A 23,550-nucleotide genomic window follows, 5' to 3' on the forward strand; every position below is an offset into this window, starting at 1 on the left:
ACATAGCATTATGTATTTTGTATCTTTCTACTTAATCAACTTCAACTCAGATGGAAAGCAAATTAAGAATGGAGCCAAAAAGGTCAATAAACAAACCATCCAGCATTCAGTCACAGACAAACTGAAGTACCATATGTACACAGATGAAAGAACAGTGTCCAGAACATGCAGTGCCATTACTGTAAACAATGAAAATCTGTACAGTTCAAAGTGAGAAATACTCCACTTTCACTAGCTTTATTGAAACCTTTCATATTAAGGTATCCATCTGCCTATGAGGGTTGTCAGGTCAACAGGCAGACTTGCAAATAGGTATTTCGAGTTCAAATTCCATTTGCAAAACCCAAAGTAACTGCATCAACACAAGTCAAGTAAAAAATAAAGGATATTTTCAATTTCAGACATACCATCATTTTACACTTAAGGAGATCCAGCCCTATGGCATTCCTCCAACAAAGTTTCCATATTTAACATCTAAGATAGAATAGGCTAACAAGAGCATAAAAAGCCTTGTAAGAGCTCATGAAATAGATATAGTACAATAGGTATACAAAGTCATACCACACATTTTAGGTGGGATACATAATTAGCATTTTTACTTCGAGAACGTAAAAACAAGATTGACCTTTACAAAAAACTCTGACTTCATATAGAGTAAAAGCACTTGCTCCTGCTTTTAACTTCTAGTGTCTTAAATCAACAGCAGAGACAAAACACTCCCATTGTAACACAAATAGACAGCTTTTTATAGTGTCCTTTCCATAATTTGGAAGAGTAAAGCGTAATTTGCCTGTCATAAGAACATTTTAAAGCCAGAGCCACCTGGCAAAGAAACCCAGAAGGAAATGAAAAACCTCCTTGGACTGAAAGCTACAGAACTGTAAGATGGAGCGCGCTTTCAAGACAACCTCACCCAAACTGAATGAGAACATTCCTCACAATGGTCTCGTATCATCCCCCATTTCCACAGCTGAATCCCCTGATTCAGAAACCCACAACTGAGGCAGCAATGAAAGCACAGGTCAAAGGTGAGGTACTAAAGTCAAAACAGAGCTTGAAGCCTACTAAAAAAAATTAAGGTGACCTGCTCTAGCCTTCTTGAGCAGTAACATGAACCTACAGCAGAGCAAGTAGCACAGTTTTAGTGATAATATAAAAATAGTTTGCAAGCTAAGATACCTTACTATGGACTAAAATCCAAATATTTGTTATTATATGAACAATTTTTTTAAAAAAACTCATTTAATGCTTTTTAAAGGCATTTTATGAAAAAAAATTATACAGTTAAGCTAACACTTGCCAGGTTTGCATGCTCTTTAAGGATACGCTTTGTCACTTAATATAAAAACACAGCAAAACAGTGCAGAATCTTGTAAAAATACTTTAAATAAATTTACACTTCACTATAAGATTATTCAAGTTAAGAATTAATCACCAGATTCAGTGTAATTCCTTTACTTCCGTTATCCTCATTGCACATTAAAAACAAAGCTTCTGTTTCTGCCAAGACTAACAGAACAAGCCAGCAAACATTGCTCCATAGACAATGCCATTTTGGTCTTCTGCAGACACTTAAAACCTGAACTCACCAGAAATTGCTCTGTAAGCAAAATCAGAAGGCCAAACTCAAAAAGACTCTTAGAAGCACAGATCCTCAGCAAGGATCAATACAGGTAGCCTTCCTGCAATTTCAGAAGTATAGCTCAATAATTATGACCAGCTTAACCAATTAAATTACTAGGTTTAGCCTTTTGAATCAAAAATAATGGAAAAAACTTACTGCATTTCTCACTACCAGATTATTATTATTATTTTTTTAATTTCTGGAAGCCTAATGGATTTCTAAACCCAGCTTGATTCCTAATACTGGAAAAACTTGACTAACATATTGTCCCTTTTCTGCAGCCTCAGAAAGTTGTTTTCAAGTTACAGTTCTGCAAGGCACATACAGAATCTCATCCTTTCAAATACACAGCAGATATATTCCCTGAAATAATTTTAAAATTCTCAAAAAAATTAGAAACACTACAAAGTTAACTTCTATTTAAAAACATTGTTCCTACAGAACATGCAGTTTTGGAAAACATCTTAGCAAATATTTATATGTTTTTCTTCTTTACATTTATGCTGCAAATATATTTAATATTTTTTTTAAAGTACTGTAGCATGTCACATCTTAAGTTATTGCCTTCATTATAAGATTGCATCATATTTAGAAATCATAAAGGTATCAGATTTGTTAATAAGGTGGGGTGGGAAACTATGTATGCAGTATAACCCATCCAAAGTCATTTCCACATAAAGCAACGCCATCAGAGTCAAAATGAACTTTCCTCGTTCAGTGGATAAGGAAAATAGAAAATGATGTACATGCACTTGTTGAGTTTAACGCAGTGTCATTAAAAACTACTTAAAAATCTCCACTTTGTCTTTTCGGCAAGTGTCTCTTATCATAAAAGCAACTGAATTTTTAAGAGGTAGTTTTTTTCCATTATGCGCTTATTTATTTCAAATAAAACACAAGCAAAAAAACCCCAACATTTGCTTTTGAACAACAATCAAGTCTCAAAACTTGGTACAATATATGACAATGTTCCAAAGTTCTAATTGTCCTCAGCATTACTGGGTTGCTTTGGAACCAGTGTATTCCAGGTCGTCTTCGTAGTCAAAAGACTAATCTACCAACAGTACTGAACCCACCCCCTCCTCCTCCACCTGCTGGTCCACAGCTTCCTGGGGGATCGTTGTCATCAAATCCATTGGGGCGGAAAGAGCACGAGGCTGAGGCAGCTTGAAGTGCTTGTGTTCGAGCACTAAGCTCTTGCTCCTGAAATGAAAGAAAACAGACCATTAAAAAATCCTAGAGTCATTTAATTTCTAGTAAATTAGTAAAAACAGCTTTAAAGGCAACATTTGCTAGCTTGTTAACTCTAAAGGCTCAACAGTTACCTTGTTGAAATCCAAGTTTAAGGCAACATCCACAGCCATTCCCAGAGGCACAATTTTGCTGAACATGATTAAGCGTATGTGATTCATAATTAAATCCACTTAAATTTAAGCTCGAAACATTGTGAAGTTATATAGGATGCTTCTAAAAAGGTTAGACTGCTGATCAAAAGCTAACAAAACATCCAATTCGTATACACTTCCCATGAATTTTCATCCCAGAATTTTTAAGATGCCCTTGATCTCTGTTGCCAAACTGAAATGCAGAACTTTTACACCAATGTTATTTATTTTAAGCCCACAATTTCATTCCACGTTATCAATGGCATGAATGAGCAACATAATCAGATAAAATGCAAGAAGTCCAACAAGCGTTTCATTTCCATGCAGTGTAGACTTTTAACTTGCAACAGTTACTGTGATGCTAACCCTGTGTTAACATGAGTAGGTCTTCACAACTCTCAAATACTCCAGAAAACAAATGAGAATAAGCTGCAGGAACACACAAGGAAGAAGTACCTGCATGAGAAGCAAAGGTAACAAAGCATAGCTTCCTGCCAGCTTGTTTTACAGGCGTGAACATCCTCTTATTAGACATCTCAGGAGCCATGAAGGAGCACAGGCTCTTCCCTCAGAGATACCATACATTTTCTCTCTCCAGCTCGTTTCACAAACCTTGCAGTAGCTTGTGCTTAAGTATCCCTTTCTCAAATTGGCCAAAAGCCTCAGAAGTCCAGGGAGGGAAGTCAGGGTTGGGTTCTTGAACACCAACAATAAAGATGTAAAGTAAAAGCTCTATTTATTTCAGAAGCAAGAAGAGAGCATTTAGGTGCTAATGATCACACTGGCAGGCTTCACGTGACAGCTGGTCACTGCACACCACTATCTCCAGGCAACAGCAAGGAATTTTCACAGGATTTTCAGAACCACAATGATCACCTTCAGTTGTTCCTTTTCTTCTCCACCACCTCCTGGTGAAAGCAAGGAATGGAGCCAAAAACCTAAGACTGTTACATTACCATGAAGGTGCTGAATAGATTTGTCCATGCAAATTCCTAAGTGCTACAAATAACATGTATAGATCTAAACTGTGGGACAGTTGACTGTCCTCTTATAAAAACATAGTCTAAGTATTAAACTATTTTGCAGTACTGAAAAGAATACCGATTTCCAAAACCATATAGAAGACTTATAAAAAACTGTCAAATCAGATATGCTGACCACTGTATAATACTGTCTTTCAAGGACAGTCTCCAACAGTATGTGGATTCTTATGCATCTGTTAACTATAACACAGAAAAACTACTTAATACCTAGGGAATACAAAACTTACTTTTTGTACCAGAAACCAACAGGAATTTTGATTTAAGTAGCAGGACTTGTGTAAATTCCCTCGTTAGCTGAAAAATGCTGTTTAACTTAGGACAGAATGTCTCCTCAAAGCCTAACAGTGGGAAAACTGCTACACTGCACCTTGGCTGTTTTTTCTTTTTTGCTTAGTTGTTTGTAACATCTTTGTTTTAATGCAGCAAGGAACCAAACCAAAAAAGGAGTTCTCCTTACTCCCTCCTCCACTTTTGTCCCTCCAGACAACTCTTCACACTTCTTAAAACAAGGTAGTTGAGTTTTACTTGGCAAACTGGATTAAAGAAGAACATAAGCATCAGAAATAGGTCTGCAGATTACCTGATAGTAAATAAAGCTTTTATTTTCAGCTACAAATTTCAAAACATCTTAAATTTAAGTGTTTTTTTTTTTTTTTTTTTTTGTCAGATTCAGCTACAGAGTCATTTCCTTTTCTGCAGTTACTAGGTTGTTATTTCATGCTTATTTTGTATTAGGCACCTTTCACAACACAGATCACAGCAATCTATTATGAGGCTTCCTTGCAGAGGAGATGAATCTTGTTTTCACTACTACCAGTGGTGACAGTCACTAATAGCAACACCACCATATTTTGCACACGACTTACATGCAAGGGATGACTCCCAGCTCTGGAGCCCCCCATCACAGCATTGCACTGGATGCAGGACACAAACAAGTGACAAGCAGAGCTTTCTATCAATTGCTTAAGAGAACATGCAGAAGCAGCCACAATGCACTGAGAATAGGATAAACTTCACTCATGATCTAAATTCTTTGCTAGAGTATATAAAACTGTTTCTTATTATAGACAGAAGGCATCTCTATGCATGCATACACATGAGAAATACAGAGCAGTGATCAAATCACCAATTAAAGCTTCTTGACAGTATTAAGAACTATACCCTATCATGACATCCAGTGCTAAAACAACTGATGCCTACTATGTCTAAATGTCTACCAATTTAAGATCTTTCGTGCTTGATTCGTGTTTAATAGTTTGTGCTAAATGAGCCCATCTCTTTCTTCTCAAGGCATATGCTGACTTAATTATCAGCCTGTATTGGCTGTTCTAGTATAGCAAACACCACTACAATTTCCACAAGAAATATCCTTGTTTCCATACAAAGCAAATGCTTCATGTTTTTAGACCAATTACATTTCTTTACTGAAAAAAGACACCAACCAGTTAAGCAAATCTCAATAGTCACCATAGTTCTGTGGACTGAGAACACCACAAATCATTCCTCTCCTCCCCCCAAAAACCTTTCACTTGTTCTCAGAAAGCAATTTTTAATTTGTTTTAATTGGAGTGGGAGCTACTCATACTGCAGGTTATGATATTTGAAATGAAAATACTTTAGTTTATCTTGTGGTCAGCTGGTATGCAATAATAAAACTAAAGCACTACAGTAGAGGATTTTTTTTTTTTTTTAAATCACCTCGTTTCAAAAAAAGTGAAGGCTTCCTCAATAGCGAAGTCTATTCTTCACATAATACTTGTTTGGAACTCCAAACACTGAAATTAGACTTCTCAAAAGTACAATAACCTAATTCAAAAGATCACAACACTAGACCTAATTTGATAAAGTAAAGTACTAAGCATTTTTAACAGTCTCATTTAAACTGAGAAAAGAACAGGATCTCAGCATCTAAGAAGCTAATATGTAAGAATTCAGCATTTCAATGTGTGTAGAAGACTAAATTTTAAGAAGTAACAATAAACACCATATATGTGAAAAATATCAACCTTTTTTCATTTTAAGGACACGTGAGTTTTAAGGGAAAGGTTTTCAAGACACTAATAGCTTAGAAGTGAAAGCCAACTTATGTGAGAAGATAACAATTCTTTACGTAATTTAAGTGACATTCTCTATGCAGAAAGCTTTAGTCTGAAAGAGTATTCAAAACAACATTTGTGTGTCTGTCAAGTGACTAAGTCTTACAAAGTCACACCAATTTTCCTCCACTTCCAAGTGTACAGCAGTATTCAAAGAGACCAATGTAACTTTTTACTATGTTCCAGAAGTTAACTCAAAATGGTCTTTAAAATATTGACTTAGAGAGCCCCATAAGTTTTGAGTTTGAAGTTAGCTGTAGAATACAATCATACATAAGTGGAAAGAAATGAAAGCAATTCTGACCAAAAATATTATTTGGAACTGCTGCTGAAGAAGCTAAGCCTTACGTCACCTTGTATAAGCAAGAAGAGAGACAGCATATAATCAATGATGTTTAGCACACAAATGTTTTAAATAGTCAGAAAACAGCAGAATGGCTAGTGAAGCTTCCAGCTTAATGTTTATCACATACCTGTGACTATTATAAGAAGATTCATTAAAAGATTCTCACAGCAAGATTGATCTGTTCTTTCCCAATTTGAAATTAATTTTTCTAATTTGAGTAGGCCTGTAACTCCCAGGAATAGCTTAACCCAAGGAACACACAATAAAACATTTAATACAAGACAGCCTAAACATAGCAGTGGTGCTCAAAACAAACCACATTTTCATGTGGAGCACAGCGTTTTTAAGTAACAGCAATATAAAATACAGCTACTACAAAAAGGAAGAGTTCCCAGAGAAAAAAAGCAAAAGGAAAGCAGAACCTAGTCACTAGCACGTGGTCTTCAATTTAATTGTTACAGCATTTGGCAATCAGTTGTACAGATGTCACTTGAAATGACAACACACTTAAGAACAGTGAAGTTAATATACTTCAGCCATTCTTCCAATTTACGAAAGGCAACGCAACTTAGTACTGTTTGACAAGCTCTTCCTGCATATTGTTACAAATGGTTAAAGGACCAGTTCAAACTATTTTTGCTTGTGCTTCATGCCTAATAGAGACAGCTGATCAAGTTCCTAGACAGATTTCATAGTACAGGTCAAGATCGAAGATGGATTTGTGATTTACCAAGTTCACGTATGAGAATACTCTAGAGCTACCTTTTTTCTTTTTATTTTAACTCTTCTTGTGTTAAGGAGACCACTCTTGGCATATTACTTGTAACTTACCTGCAAGTATAATTTGTTATCTTTTGTAATTGCATCCATGAGGTCTTTTTGCAAGGGAGGGTCTCCATTTACCCAGAGTCCATTCGCTGAATTGGTGTTGAAGCCACAGGTGTTATTCTGTTTTTTGTAAAAGAGAACATAAGCAGTGTCCTTCGGAAATCTACTGGTAATTTTCTGGACTGACTGAAATGAGGTAAATGTCACTCTGCTGTCATTGAACAGAAACCATTCTTTTGACATCTCAGTGTCCAGCTCATTTTCTATAACAGTACAAGGACTCTCCTCTGCCAACAACTTATTTTGAGGGCAAACTAAAGAGAGAGCTTTAGACTGATGATGCAGTCCTGAAGGCCCTGAACCAGTAACATTTCTAGCATACGAATAGTAATGTCCACTTTCAGAGGATACGCCAGAGTGTACCACCACAGAGCTTAGGGTGTAGGGCACCAGCTGTGGACAGGACACTTCATCAGCACCAGAGGGCTTAAGTTTTTTAGCAAGATTTTCTCCAGTATCAGAAACCTCAACATCAACAGACCAACCTCCTGAAACTACAGGTAGAGGCGATGTTGCTGTTTTGACTGGCAGTTCCAGAACAAGTGGCAGAGAAACATTGTCCAAGATCTTACGTCTTATATGACACTTTGGATCATATGAAAATCTCAGAAGTGTGAGAATGAGGTATTCAGGTTCCTCAATGATTTGCATAGTTTTCTCAGCATTCTGTAGAGAGGCACACTTTTCACAATAATATTTATTGTCTCCACTGAGGATCTCAGGTGCCAGAAAATAATTCAGTAAGTCTGTAACTGATGGGGTATTTTTCCCTACTAGCCTCTGAGACATGTCCCTGTTTTCTTGACCTTTGTTGAGTTCAGAATTGGTCTCAGAGTTCGGCTCAGCAGATAAATCTTTTGTGGTTCCTTCATTTGTAACTGCATCGCATCCACCATTTATTTCCACGCTATTGACAGGCGTTTCTCCAGCAGGAATAGTTGCTGAAGTACTTGTTTCCACCCCACAGTCATCTTTCATTTCAGAACAGTCCACACATTTTGAACCAACATTCTCCAAGGATGCTGGAGGACAGAAAGCCAGGGAGAGATCTGTGAAAGCTTCTTCCTTTTGAGATGTGCTTTTGCAGTTCAAACAGCATATAGTAGTCTTCAGTTTTCCTCCAAACATTTTCTCTATGAGAGTTCTTTCTTCACTTCCCAAACAAGGTGCTTCAGCAAATACCTGTGCTTTATGGACAGTTTCTTGTGTCTGGGACTCATCATTCTTCCTACTTTCAGGAGCCTTCACTGAAGACAATGCTTTCAGAGTTTTCTCTTCTTCATGCAGCCTGAAGACAAAGAAAAAAGTACAAGTAGTGGTACTGTTTTTCAAAGAAACACAGCTGCAACATCTGAGACTTCTTTTCAAGCTATGCTAAAAAAATCAATGGTCAAGTGAATAGAAACCTCGTACATTAAAAAAACTGTTACCATTCATATAAGTGAGCCAAACCACACAGTTCAGTACTATCCAGTAGACTATTAAGTGAACTATAAAGTGAAAGCATAAGGATTTTTATGCAAATTTTATATGTAGCTGAACACAATGAATGCACTGCGAGAACCAGTATGCATTTATTAAAAACGTTGTTTACTAGTTTACCATCCTATATCAAGTCTCCATTGGACTTGTTCATGCCAGGTTTTGTAAAAGAAAGAAGTAGCTACTTTATATTGTGCCAGACTACTTCCAAGGAAAAGAGAAGGTCAAGATCTCGCACCCAAGAAAGTCAGAAACTGTAGTAAAAGTAACCTAACACAGGGAAAAAAAGGACACTTTGCCAACTGAAATAAAATTCTCCAAAAGCAGCATGTGTCTAAGCATATTGCTTAAGCCAAAACTCAGTAAAAATACTTAGCATGCTGAAATTAAGTAAGCTTACAAATAAATTGTGGGTTTTATCTGTGTCACAATTAATTAACTTGTTTATAAACAACTAGTTATAAAGGCATGCACATCTCTTCATTACTTATCTAACCTATATGAAATATAGCTGCCTACACTAAGATGAAATTCCAGATCTGTGACTAAACAGCTTTCAGCGACCACATGAATTTTACAATGGGACCACAGCTAACCTAAGTCACACCCAAGTTTAAGCTCGTTTAAAAAAAAAAAAAAAAAAAATCACCACCACCAACACAACCTGCTTTAGATGATGCGGACAAAAGACTGTATTTGGACTTGACCGTGGATCAAACTCAAGAAAAAAAGTTTTTCAGAGATGATTTATGACACACACAGTCAGGGGACAAACCCAAAATACCTGATTTTCACTCATGCAATTGCACTATTAGATGACTGCTCCTAATAAGAAGCTCAGCATTATGTGAGAGGGCTGCAGATTTCTACTCATTAATGGCATGATAACTGTACCTGTCTAGAAGGAACCGGAGATATTCTGAGCAATCCTGCTGGGATCGAGGAGTGAACCATGGTGGCCTGGAAGCCTCAAAGAAAATTCTAGGAGCATATGCCTCCCTCTGTTAGCGTATGAAATAGACAGACAATGATAAATTAGAACTGAAACATTTTGTTAAATCATTTTGATACAAACAGCTGGACTCTGAACCACTTCATGCTGAAAGAATTGTGTGAAACACGGTACATTTACACATCTAAACAATTTAATCATAGGAGGAGAAAAACAAGTATTAACCTTTAATTTTGTAGCAATCACCGCTAGTACAGAAAAAAGTAGTGGTTCCTGCAAATATTCTACGTGTAGGGAGCATAAGCCAGGCATTAAGTCTAAGAGCAAGTTAATGTTCTTGCTGGCAAGCTTGAAAAAGACATACTTCAGAAGCACACCAATATTTGATTAGTATCAATTTATTTTTAAGGTGATCCATCCTCATGACGTTTGCAAAAAGTTGGTTGGTATTAATCACTGTCTTTTGTCTTCCTATTACTAGGAAAAACTTCAGTGTTTCATTTAATAAAGGTCAAATCAGAAGTTGAACGACGTTAAAATTTAACGTAGAAATCACTACAGAACTTCATCCCATGAAGTTGCATAAAATGAACTGGTGTATCAATTCAGGTCTTTTTTTTTATTTTTATTTTTTTCCTCTTTTGCCTTCTGAAAGAAAACACATTACTATCCATCCATAAAAACAGAAATGATTTTGTCATTTGGTTGTTCATAAGTGAGTGTTCCACTTACAAAATAGATTACTCTAATTCCATTAATGTCATCTAAACATTTGGAGGCAGACTCATTCCCCTACAAATGCACCGCATTTTATATTTAAGGTACTGTAGTGTACTCCCATGGCGTGATGCCACTTCCTAAATTTTGGTATACAAATCTGAGCTTAAAAAAAGATCGAAAGCTGTCATACCTGGGTATGGGCCAAGAATGCAAAAAGATGCTGCAATTTTCTCATTAATGAATTACACCCATTTAGATTCAGAGATAAAACATGTCTTCTGAAACTGAAATAAGAAATAAATGTTAATTTCCCTCGTAGCTTTCTAACAGCAATGCAGGCATCATTCCATCTCAGATTACTTCAGTTTGAAAGACAGCAAGACATAGAACACTTGAGCACTTTCCCTTCAATCCCTGGATTCTGCTCTAGTGCAGAAGTGTATAACTACTGTACAGCAGGAGCTCATTGTAAAACGTGATTTCTCCAAATATTTAAGTGTGTAAGATGGGACACCCCAACACCCTCCTCCCCCCCCCCCCAACAGCTTCCAGATTGTCACAAAAGCATCACCATACAATTTTTAAAATATTAACGAGAGCAAAGAACAGGTGATTTGTCCAGGACCTGGAAGACAGACACTGAAGTCCCATTTTAGACACTGGAAAGACACATTGAGTCACTGCTAAAATGCTTTTGTTAGTTCAATGCATATACATTTTTGACAATGAACAGAAAACATCAGGATTTTTAACAGCTGAAATTGCAGTTCCACAGAGATGGATTTTAGAAAAGCAACCAGCATGTAAGTGCAAAGAAAGACACCCAGCCCTGGGCAGCTGACTAACTCAGGACATGTTTATATTCAATGAAAGGCAAGAAAACTGCAACACTCAACTTGCAATGAAAAGAGCCGGTAAAAAAGGGCTTACTCTGTAGCCATAAAAAGTGCCTGAATAACACTGTTCATGTAGCAAGTATTTCCCAGATTAATTAGACCGGTCTTCCCAGTTTCAGATTTTCCAGAAAGTCTAGATAAACAAGACGGCAAAGAACTGGATTGAGAAGTCCAGGCGCTCTGACTGAGAATCAACTTAATCTTCTCTTCACTGGGTTTGGGCATATCCTACAAAAGAAACAAACCGTTTTAATAGACTTGTATATTTGCTTTTATAATAGATATAAGATACTGCTGGATGGCAGTACCTTCCCTTACTCCTGACTTCTTCTTCAGCCTTTTGCCACCCCTGCTAGCCTCGTACATACATGCTGCTATTGCCTTTGAAGATACTGACAGCACAAATGACTGGCAAGTCAAAAGCTAATAAAGTGTCCTATTACAAACAACAACATCCTTGAATCCTCTTCTTCAGGGCTTTTTTTGTCAACTAGCAAGTGACACGAATAAGGGGCTGGTAAACATCTTGGATCTGCATACACACATAATCTTTCCTACCCCTCAAAACTACTTTGCAAATTCCATGCATTAATAGAACCTCAAAACATCCATAACCTTTTCTGGAGATACATTCCTGCTGTCTAATCCGAAAAAAAAAAGAATAAAAACTCCAAAATACTTGAAGTGAAGTTGATAGGGGGCTTTTTAGGCTTCAAAACATTTCAGTGAAATACCACTGTTATAAAATCAGGCAGTAACCCCCTACTTTATGAGTTTCTCTTAAGTAATGAAAAATATCTATTAGGTAAATTAAATATTGTCTCAAAAAAGCAGACCTTGGCTTTGAAACAGTGTAGGCCAGTATCCTTTACCCACAGAGGCATGCAATACTGACTGCACTACTAAGATGTAGTGTTTACATGGTGTTTTGGAGAAAGTCAGTGAATTATAGCATTCTAAGTACTCCTGAACGTGAACTTATATTTGGATAGTTACAGTTTCTAGTTTGAGTTGAAACGCAATGTCTAGAATAGACTTTGCAAAGACATTGTTAGGTACATGAGGCTGAAGGAATTAGGTTGTGTTTTTAATAAAGGCTCTAATTACAGACTCTTCGTAAAGGCTGTTATAATCATCTCGTGGACAATCAGAACTTTATTTCAAATAGTTAGAATCAACAACAGATTATGTGGTTAACTCATATTTCCTAGTGGATGTTCTAAACAATATAGATCTGTCAGATTAGAGCTTTCATGTTTGGGAAAACAAAACAGAAACATCCCGCCATCTTTGCATTCCTAATATACCTTAATAGCTTCCAGAATGGGTTCATAGAGCTCTGGAAAACCTGAATAATGATACATCATACAGTGTATCAACTCAGTCAACTGCATCAAAAATGCTGTACTGGAAGGTAAACCATCACTTTTGAAGGAGTGAACCAAGCTGACCACATGTGGCACAACCTAAAGGAGGGAAAAGAAAGAATTAAACAGCAATTCCATTTTCAAATTTTGTTCTACAGACAACTTCACTGTTTCCACACCCTAAATAGCAGGGAACGTTTTGTTCTTAAGGTAACAAGCGATTGAGAAACAGTGACCAGAAAAACACACGCATTATTCTTCACCCATGACAATTTTCAAACAGCACAATTAATCGTTTAGTGCTGTCTTGCCCTCAAACACCAGGTTTTAGAACTTCATGAACTCAGAATATGCATGTCAAGTTTTTAAATAGTCGTATGTTCAAAGCACTCATTTTATTAGTGATAGTAGAGCAAACATTTTGCTTTTGTGCCACCACTAACAGCTCAGTATCCTGTCCTAATTTCATATGTAGTTTTTAAAACAAAATGTCTCAATTTTTCTTTAACAGAATCTAATCTTAGTATCTGAAGCAGGTAAGGCATTGGTCTGATTTTATTTTAAAAGATGGAAACTGGTTTGCAGCTCCACCTAGTGATAGAGCTTGGCTCAAACCAAGATAATTTATCACAAGCAAAAAAAATACCATCAGAATAGTAACCTATTTGGGAATTAGTTCAAATCCATTACTGCTTTAAATTCATTATAAAAACAACATTTAGTCTAACTCTTTCCCCTTCTTCAACACAGTTCTGTCTGTATTTTTAATGTGAAAAGTCTTATTCGTTCATCTTAAAACATAACAAGTATAAAGTTACTTCAGCGTGGGCCCTAGACTTAAGGGCTTATCCAAACTTAATCTGGGACTTAACTGAAATATTTTTGACACTTTCTTGTTTCTAAGTGATCAAATGGATCAACTGTGGAAAAAACGGATGCAATCATTTCACATCATGCTAAAACTGTTCTGCATTAAACACAGAAAGTATACAAAAGTAAGAAGGCCATTTTAGGCAAGTACATAAGTTACATGAACCAGTATACTTGAAAACACCAAACTGAGAGGAGCCAGGTGCAAAATACTCATTTGCCACGTTCTCAAATACCAGTTGTTCTGTATGTATAAATATTTTTGTATCTCAGAAACAAACTCCACTCTTCCTACAAGCAAGATATCTACTCTTTGAAAACAAAAATACCAAGATAAATTGTTGTATGAATCATATAGTCACCAGTGAAAGCTGCAATTAAAAGTTTCGCATTTTACAAACGCACGTACACAGCAGTGACTAAGTGTCAACTTCCAAGAATGAGATTTGCATAAATAAAACCCAAGATGTGATAATTTTGTACAGACAAGCCATGTGGGAAGAACAGAATGTACAAGTCCAAAGGTCTAATTGAGAATCAAAATCTTGCTTCTGGCACACTGCATAATAGTCAAAGTTACACCTGGAATATATACAGAAGCATCACTTTTGGCTGAAGTTGAACTAAAGTGTCATACACCTGTAAAAACTGTGGTTGAATTCCATATTTTAAGTACAAGAGAACATTCTTCAAGGACTTCAAAAGCAAGTCATTCAGGTAATGATGCTCAAAAAGAGCAAAGAGCAACATTAACTCAGATACACTGCAAAGTACATTCAGCAGCCCTTATGAAATGTTTATTTAACCACTTCACTTCGAGATAATTTTAAAATAGTGAACAAGTAGTTTAAATGCAGGAGAATATGATAGGATACTGAATGACAGTAGTGTATCACAATTGCAAGTGAAAAAGGTTGTTTCAAAATGAGAGAAAATGGCAATGGTCAAGTGCTGAAGACATGCTTAGGCAATGTTGCATATATTACAGAGTACTAGTTTTCCCTGTAATTCTAGAAATAGGTATTTTGCTTTAACTGTCTTTTATTTTACATTTTTCACATGGATGTTTTGTCTCTCAAGAACAAAGAAAAGCAGGATAGCAACTACATGAAGTATTTGTTTTTGAGCACATTCAAAGCAACTTGTCTATTTAATTTGTCACTCAGTTTTCTATCATACATCCAGAGTAGGGCAGGAGAACGAGTTGAAATTTTTTTTTTTTTTTTTAATAACAGAAGTTTAACAGGCATTAAGACAATTACTCTGACACTAATGAAAGCAAAGCATTTGAGTTCACTTCAAGCCTAAGAGCCCTGGGGACAGCTTAAAGGAACTGCGTACCATGATATTATTATAGTCAAGTCTGAAAGACCTATATTTCACTTAAAAGTAACTTCCAGCTAGGCACTGAACTTGATGTGAGGGAAGGTGTTATACATCTTGCTATGAATCTAAGCAGTAATTGTCATAACCTAATACCTATTGCTTTAACTGGTGAGTTGTATTTTGGAAAATGCATTAAAAATAGCGCCTTTCAGTTTGCAGACATGTATGTCACAACCACGTAACTTCCTTAAACTGAACTATTTGCTCTTGCACATCTGTCCAGGGCAACTAGACCATATATAGCAGGAAATATAACTGGTTGTCTGTTTTCTCTAAACAGTTGTATCTGAAAGACCAACCCACAGCCCAACTTGACCTGTAGACTTCACAACATGTAAAATGTCATTCTCGAAGTACGTGGTCAAAGACAGAATGTGGTCCCCAGATGCTACTGCCAGAAACCCGTACATACCAGGAAGAACAAAGCATCGTTTCCAGTTACAGATTGAGTTGCTGAACCTGGCAGCTAGAAAGCCTTGTAGCCTGTAACCCACAGAAATCTGATTCTGGAACCTTGAAACAAAGATGAAATCCGAGCACTTGAATTCTGTTTCTCTTTGTGCCCAATTTAAAAAGCCCATATGAATTACATTTCAAAACAACTTAAAGTCATTTAATCTGTAACTTACCAAATGAAAAGCTTCTGGAGAATGTTGGAAACTAAGTAACATGTGGGAAAGGACAGCAAGGGCACCAGGCCTCACCAGAGGAAACCAAAGTCGATTAAATACCTAAAAAGCAACAAAACATTTATTTTCAGTAAATCTAGAAAGTGAAATTCTAGTAAAAATGTAAACAGACTTCCAAACCCTCAACCATTTGAAACAAAGTTACATGTAACTGTAAGCTACAAGTTCACACCATCTATGCAGGACAATAAAAAGAGTATATGCAACAGCTATGCAACTGTCTGTTGTTGCTTGTGTTACCAACTCCTTCCCCTCTCCTTCAGTTTTGTTCTTTTCCAACATACCAACTCAATCTTCAGCAGAGTGACATCGATAAGGATAGTAAATTTCTGGACTGCAGCTAGTCCTTTCAGCAGTGCAATCACCCAAGTTTCTACATGCTGAGCCAGAGGCCAAGACAACCAGTCAATCATCCTGAAAGATAATGAAAACTGGTTTAGTAAAATATACCAACAAAACAAACAACATGCCACTTGATTCTGACCTCATCAAAAACATTCTATACAGACACACTCACAAGAAATAATGGAAGGGTATTAGGCAGTCATAGGAATTTGTTTCATTTCTACGAATTTATTGCTGTATTATCAGCTATCGAATACAATAAATAGATAATTAAAATAGATTAAGATAAATTTAAGTATTACATATTCTTTGTATTCAAAAAAATGAACTCAGTTTTTACAGACATAAATTTTTTATTTGTGCCAGAAACAATTGAAGATGATAAAGTGCCTGTAATTGGCAACATGCCCTCCTACAGCATTTACCACACAAACCAGAAAAAAAGACTACTACGTTTAAAAAGGCAAAGTCTAGTAACATAAAGCACTGTAGATGTTACAAAAACCTTATAATAGCTATCAGTAGCCTATGGTCTACACTTGCTCCAAAAGGAAGAATTTCAATATAGCTAAGAAACAAGGAAGTGTGAAATGAATTCAGCTGTACCTAGGAAATATAATGAAACATACGAAACAAAGGGCTGAAAATAAAGCCCTCCGATCTTTCTAAATTAGCAGACAATTTACACAGGTACTCAAGGCAGACAAGCATGTTATGTGAAGCAAGTCTAAGACACAGATTCTATCATTATCTGTTCTTAAACTGGAAAAGGGCCCTGAGCAACAAGGTCTGACTCTGAAGCAGGCCCCGCTGTGAACAGGATTGGACCAGATGACCTCCAAAGGCTGCTTTCCATCTAAAGGCGGCTACAATTCTATTCTATAATTCAATGAAAAAGGCAAGTTACAGGTCTGTTTCTTCGTTTTCACAGAAAAAGTTCTTCAAAGATAAATTCTTTGGGAGTTCAAACTCTAAGCAGAGCTGAACAGATTACACATAACCAGTCTAGCAGTCAGCATCACTACAAATAGGTTCATTTAGCAGGCTCCTAGCCTATTTAACAGAATAAAGAAAACACTGAAAAGACATGGATACTATATGAATGTATCCTGCCACACACTACAGATCCAAGAGGTTTTACATATTACTGTCTCCTGTCATCAGCCAGAAGGAACAAAGAGAATCTAACAGTTTCAAGCAGTCCTATCTTCCCTGTTTTGATTTGCAATGTAGAAGAATGCTAACATGGCACAGCTGCATAGCTTCTCTTGGATAAGAGCTATCTCATAAGCACTACACAGAACAAGAGCACAAGCTGCTTTTCTTTTTTGCTCCAAGTACAAAGTTGCAACAAACCGAGGCATAAAATAAACTACTGATGGGAACCAACATCAAATTACATAAGATGTTAGAACTTCTAGAATTTAGTTTCAAGTCAGTTTCAGTCATCTGAAACCCCAATAGATGAATTTTATGGTGAAGAACTGCATGCAAGGCTTTCTAAGAGAATTTATTGACACAAGGAGTCTGAAAATCGTCTGCTGCACATGCCACATGGCTTGTGGTGATGAATCCGAAAGAAAACAATCACATCCTATGGTCTTCCTGGCAAATGAAGTGCTCCAAACTGAAATAAGGGTTTCAGTCCTAGGATTGCAAGCTAAGAGTCATGTTGAGCAATACCAGACATGTATTGCAGACATGCTGTATTTTTTTTTTTTATGGTAATACATCTAGTTTGCAAGTTAGATCTGAAAAACATGTAGCATACAAACATCCCCTAATTCATATATCTTGCAATTAGGAACTACTCACATACATGACATTGGAAGGCTTCTGTAAAGTAATGATTAAGACTGCCTTGTTGTGTTGTTTTTTGTTTACTTTAAGAATCAAGTACAGATCTACCTGTATTTCTTCAATATCACTACAAAACACGTGGAGGAAACATGCCAACAATATTCTTTGCTCTGAATTTACACAAAGCTCCCATTTCCTCAGGATGTTATATTCAAATGCTTTTTGTGAGCAGCCTTTTCATATGCTTTACAAAATGAGGGATCCAATCTAGGCCAAAACTCCTTTGGCCTGCAAAGAATTAACCTGCACCTAAAAACAGATCTGTAAGTCCCATAGCATTGTGCTCTTCAGCACCCACCCTTAAATTTGTAGGCTTGGTACTTTTCAACAGGAGCACAAAGACCTGCAAGATCGATTAAAGACTAATGACAACATATTTAATTTTCTTAATTAACTGTTTAGGTAACTAAGGAGTGTTTTGATAGAGCCCTGTTTCAGAACAGTGGTTATAATGTATTCTGACTACCATCCTGCTCATATATGCAGTTTCAGCCACACTTATTCTCAAACGACAAATGCAAGACACTGCTTTTGGGCAGAAGCTGGGGCTCTTTGTGTTTCATCCCAACACTCTGGTCACAAGACTTGCCATGTTGTGTCTTCTCTATTCAGTATAATTAACTATTAAACTATTCACCACTATTACTAATAGGTCAATAGCTACCATTTGAGTATGAGTAACCTTGTGAAGAACAGGCTTATTGTCCATGTAATTGATACACATTCAACTCCCATCCTTACAGTCTGTTTCTGCTTCTAAAAGCAAAGTTGATATTCTTAAGACAAGAAACGAAAGCCAAAAGAGAACACGGGTAAGCCTGCAGACATGTTTAGGACTGTCCTTAAGAACAAAATCTGAGATCTGGTAGGTTATGATAGACTCTCAGGTTACTAGATGGTCTCTGCTGCACTTCCTCCATTGCTACTGCATTTTAACGCAAAGGCAGATACTAATATGGGACATGGTGACTGTGCATAAACACAGAAGATGTTTTGTTTGACCAAAATAACATCCTCAAGGCCCTGAGAGATCCTTCTGCCTCATACCACCCTATGATGAACAGGCCTGCTACTCATGTGTGCCTAACCACGACAGTATTTGGTATCTCTGGATAAAATCAAATGTTGATCTCTGCACCCTTAAAAAGTTTTTTTTTTTTTTTTTTGCAAAGGTATCTTCTTAGCACCATTACCAGACAAAGACTTAGTGTAAATCTCTCACATTTGAAAAAAACAACAGAACTCAAGTTACTTGGCATCTCCCTCCCCACCCCACCCCAAAAAAAAAAAAAAAAAAAAAAAGAATTTTACATCTCTTAAAAGGTCTTACATTTTGACCAATTGGACAAAGGGCCTGGTCATACCTGGAGCATTTTCATTCTAATAAAATTCAGTTTCTTTTAAACGTATTTGGAGCACCATGAAAACAAGAACCATGGTTCTTGTTATGCTTCTGAATGTGGCTAACAAACTTCCTCTGAAACCTCCGAAGTAAACCCTCAAAGGAGTCATACATCCCAGAGGGCACTCAACAACTTCCTGCTTCTCTGCACTGATGCTTCAGGTAAGATTTAATGAGGCAGCTGAGTCAATTATGAACACCTCAATGCCAAAAAACAGCACGCTTTCTTATACTCACCTGCACATAATATAATACTGATTACCCCAACTGAATTTATCTGCTGATTACCCATTATTTACTAATCTGTACTCAATTTTAGACAGGCTATGCAGTGTCATAAAAGTTAACCTTAGGAACCAAGTAAACGGGTCTCTAATATGCAGTCTCAAAGCGCTGGTGACTCTCAACACAGGCTTTGAGATGCCTGGAGTTCTGCACCTCCTGGAAATGATGCAAGCCTGATGACAACATAGCCATTCAGTGCTCCAGAAATTCCAGCAGCATTACCTCCTTTATAAGAGCACCCTTTTAAAGCAGAAGGGAACAAGTAATTAGTGCAAAGGGTAGCCAGAGGTAGAAAACAAAACTGGATACAGCATTGACACAACAGTATCTAAAAAACAACAGTAACAAGGGGTTCCTAAAAAGTCAGTCCTGTGACTGTAGAACGAGACTCTTAAATGTCAAGCATTTGTTCCATGAATAAGGCAAGTAAGATTGCACAGCCCTTTCAAAAGCAAGATGAAAAACAGAGCTACCATTACGAGGCAGCTCTTACTTGATAATAGCAGCTCCTATTATACCCAAAGCTCAGCACTGCCTTACTTCCCTAAGCAGAGGCATACAGAGAAGCCATTCTAGAAGTGCAATTAAACAATCCCGTTGTGTTGAAGCAGGTAATAGAATTAAGTATTAAAACTACACAAACATGAAAATTAATCACCAGTATATTACTGGCAAGTTACTAGTACGCACAAAACCTTCTGAATTTCTCAGCTGCGAATTTTAGACTGGGCACGTGCCTTTGGAGAAGTCTGGCCAGTCAAGGTGATTCTTTTAAAGTCTCTAAACACCAGAATTAATATTATGCTTTCAAATGATGTACAACTTCCTAATTTCAAGTGAACACAATGACTATTTTCAGAAACAACCTCAGTATTTCACAAAGATACACGTAAGTACTATACTGTAGGAATCCAAGTATTACGCTACATTCACACGGATGTAGTTTGAAAACAGGATACTTATACGGTATTAAAAGACAATACAAATCTCTAAAAGCTTCCTGTTCAATTGCTTTACTCATTTTTCTGTCTGGGCTCAACAGAAGTTTCCTCCATAGACTTTAGGAAGACAGTAAAGAACGTCAAGGTCTTAATTTTTCTCTAGTTGCCACCTTATTATATTAATAGAACTCACATTTCTGAAGATGCTAGCCAAGACAGCAATCTGAATCAATGTTCACAGTATTAGTGACAGGAAGTACACTGTGCAATTGTTTTTATGTCATTGCCATTCCTCCACCATTTTGACAACAGTCAAACTTCTGGAGACTTGAGTAAAGACGTAAACATAGGCTGTCACCTACAAATCCTACTGAAAAGTCATACATATCTAAACCGAAATGAGATCTACTCATTTGTTTCCTCTCTTTACAGATAGAGAATAGAGGAGAGAGACAATCTACACCTCCGAAAAGTGGAAAGGCTAGTCTTCAGAAAACAAGGCCTTATTTCTCAGCTTGACAGTACAACCCATCAAGTTTCCTAGTTTAAGCTGTCTCCCATCAAGTGGGATATCTAAACAGAAAATAGCATTTACTAAACAGAAAATAGCATTTAAAAGCAACACAGCTGGCTTCCTCTTAGTTTCCTTCTATACTTCATTCTATCCCAGCAAAGTGTGACAAAGAAGACATACTAACAATGAAGGCAGTAACCTTAAACTGAAACCTTGCTGATAACATCCGTGGTATCAGCAATATAAACAAGTTTAACATACCAAGCAGTATAACTTTGAATGCCATCTTTAAAGTTTCCTCATACCTTTCTTTTTAAACTGAAGAGAGAAGTAACTTTAAAAAGGCCAAGTCAAGAGTGTTCCCCCTTCCCAATAAAATACGGTACCTGCACAGCGCTTGAGTCATGCTTGCATCTTTCACATTTGGATCTGTAGTAAGGCTCATGATGAGTACTGTAATCATCTGTAATGGTATGTGCTGCACAAGACTTGCCAGTGCAACCGAGGGTTCAAATGAAGTATCTGCAATAGTTCAACAGGCCAGATGGTAAGAAACGAGGAGAAATCCCTGCAGGAAAACTACACCTCGTTTTCGCAACAGCTTGACTGCAGCTGTAAAGTTCTGAAACAAGTCTAGCCTAAACCTAACGTTATATTGACACAGGGTAGAACGAGACAAGTTTCAAGGGGTTAAGCACATGAAGAGTGCTGAATTACAGCGCCCTTTGTCCATTCAGTATCTGCACAGGACAGCGACAACCTGCCACCTCCCTCCCCCTCTGTGGCTGAGAGGTGCTTTTTGCTGCAAACTGCGGTGCCTCACAACTGTTTGGTGTGCTGGATGTTAACATGGGCCCTGCACAGCTATTTCGCATGGTCCTTTCTCAGCAATCTCTGGCTAGGCATAGTGCCTGCGGCCAGACACCGCATCCTAGCGCTCCCTAGGTGCACGGGGCACCCTCCCGGGCCCGGGGCTCACCGGTGGCCGAGATGACGGCGAAGAGCTCCTGCAGGGAGGGCAGCAGCGTGTCGGGCTCGGCCTTCCAGACGCTGCGCAGCAGCCCGCTCACCTGCGTCACCTGCGAGACGTAGAGGCGCAGCTCGGCCTCCCGGCTGCCCTGGCTCTGGAAGTGGGCGATGCTGCGCACCAGCTGCTGGCAGAAGGCGAGCGAGAGCTTCCTGCCGCGGGGCAGGCACTGCGGGAAGTCGCCCAGCAGCTGGCACAGGCGGGCGCAGAGCGGCGGCGCCGGCCGCTCGCACACCAGGCGCAGCGCCTCCACCTGCAGCAGCTCGAAGAGCTCCAGCACCGACGGGCAGCTCATGATCAGGCGCAGCCCGGCCTGGATGTAGTCCAGGATGGCCGGGTCGCGGTTGCTCAGCTCGCCGTAGCCGCGCTGCAGGAGGCCGAGGACGAGCCCGCGGTCGAAGAACGCCTCGAACTCGGCGCGGTGGTACCGGCCGTAGGCCTCCAGCACCTGCCGGCCCACCTGCCGCTGGAAGCGGTCGGGGCCCTGCAGCACCAGCCGGGTGCCCAGCGCGAACATGGCGCGGCACTGCGCCCGGCTCAGAGGCGTCTCGGCCAGCTCCACCACCCGCTGCACGATCACCCGCTTCAGCGGCAGCGGGTGCGCCGAGCTCACCAGCCCCTCCAGGATCTTGTCCATGGCGGACGCCGCCAACGCATCGGCCGAGAGGCGGCGGCGGCGGCGGGCGGGCGGGAGGACCGGCTCAGCACCGGGCCTCGGCGGGGGCCGCCGCCGCCGCCTCCCCGCGGCCCTGCCGCCGCCCCGCCGCGCTATGCCGCCCCCCCGGCGGCCCCTCCCCGCCCCCGGCCCCCTTCAGGCGCCGCGGCCCCAACGGACGCCGCCGAACGCTGCCCCCCGCCCCCCCTCCCTGCCTCCCTCCCTCCGACCCGGAAGCGGCGCGGCGCAAACGGGAAGCGGCGGCGGCGGCAGCAGCGGCAGGACGCGGCGCAAAGGCCGTTGCCGCCCCGCCCCGCCCCCCCCGCCGCACCGGCCAATGGCGGGAGGCGGGCGACAGGGGGCGGGGCCGAGCGGAGAGAGGGGCGGGGCCGCGCGGCAGCGGGGGCGGCCGTGATGGCGGTCGGGGGCGGGGCTTCAGAGGGGGCGGGTAATGGCGGCGCCGGTGTTATGGCGGTCGTTGGGCTGAGGGGAGCTCGGGGCTGTTGTGGGAGCGGAGCGGAGGGGAAGGGAGCGCTCCGCTGCCTCAGAGAAACACCAGCACAAAGCCTTAAGTGCTGCAGATGTCAAAAACACAAAGCATCGAGTCAGGAAATTCAGAGTTAACTTAAAGATCGACTACACCGTTTATAAAACACTCCAAACGTGCCCTTAAACTGCTCGCACAGCCGCACCTTGGCTCCTCCACACTCCTGTTCTGTTTGCTCCTCGTGCCCATAACAGCTCTACAAGTCTCAACACACAAGAAAAATTGCCATG

General features: G+C 39.4%; 1 protein-coding gene across 1 annotated transcript; it reads right to left on the reverse strand.

Moving 5' to 3' along the window:
• Positions 1–22,866, reverse strand: USP38 (ubiquitin specific peptidase 38). The gene is made up of 10 exons (XM_082758995.1): positions 22,071–22,866; positions 21,478–21,613; positions 16,029–16,158; positions 15,685–15,786; positions 12,740–12,898; positions 11,467–11,660; positions 10,727–10,820; positions 9,759–9,865; positions 7,326–8,670; positions 1–2,827 (listed from the first exon to the last, which is right to left on the reverse strand). Exons 1-10 carry the CDS (start codon positions 22,753–22,755, stop codon positions 2,666–2,668), a joined length of 3,114 nt encoding a protein of 1,037 aa, XP_082615121.1. The 5' UTR covers positions 22,756–22,866; the 3' UTR covers positions 1–2,665.
• Between the last annotated feature and the right edge of the window lie 684 nt (positions 22,867–23,550).

Source organism: Aythya marila (assembly GCF_965140915.1).
Source record: "Aythya marila genome assembly, chromosome: 4".
Classification (NCBI taxonomy): Eukaryota; Metazoa; Chordata; class Aves; order Anseriformes; family Anatidae; genus Aythya; species Aythya marila.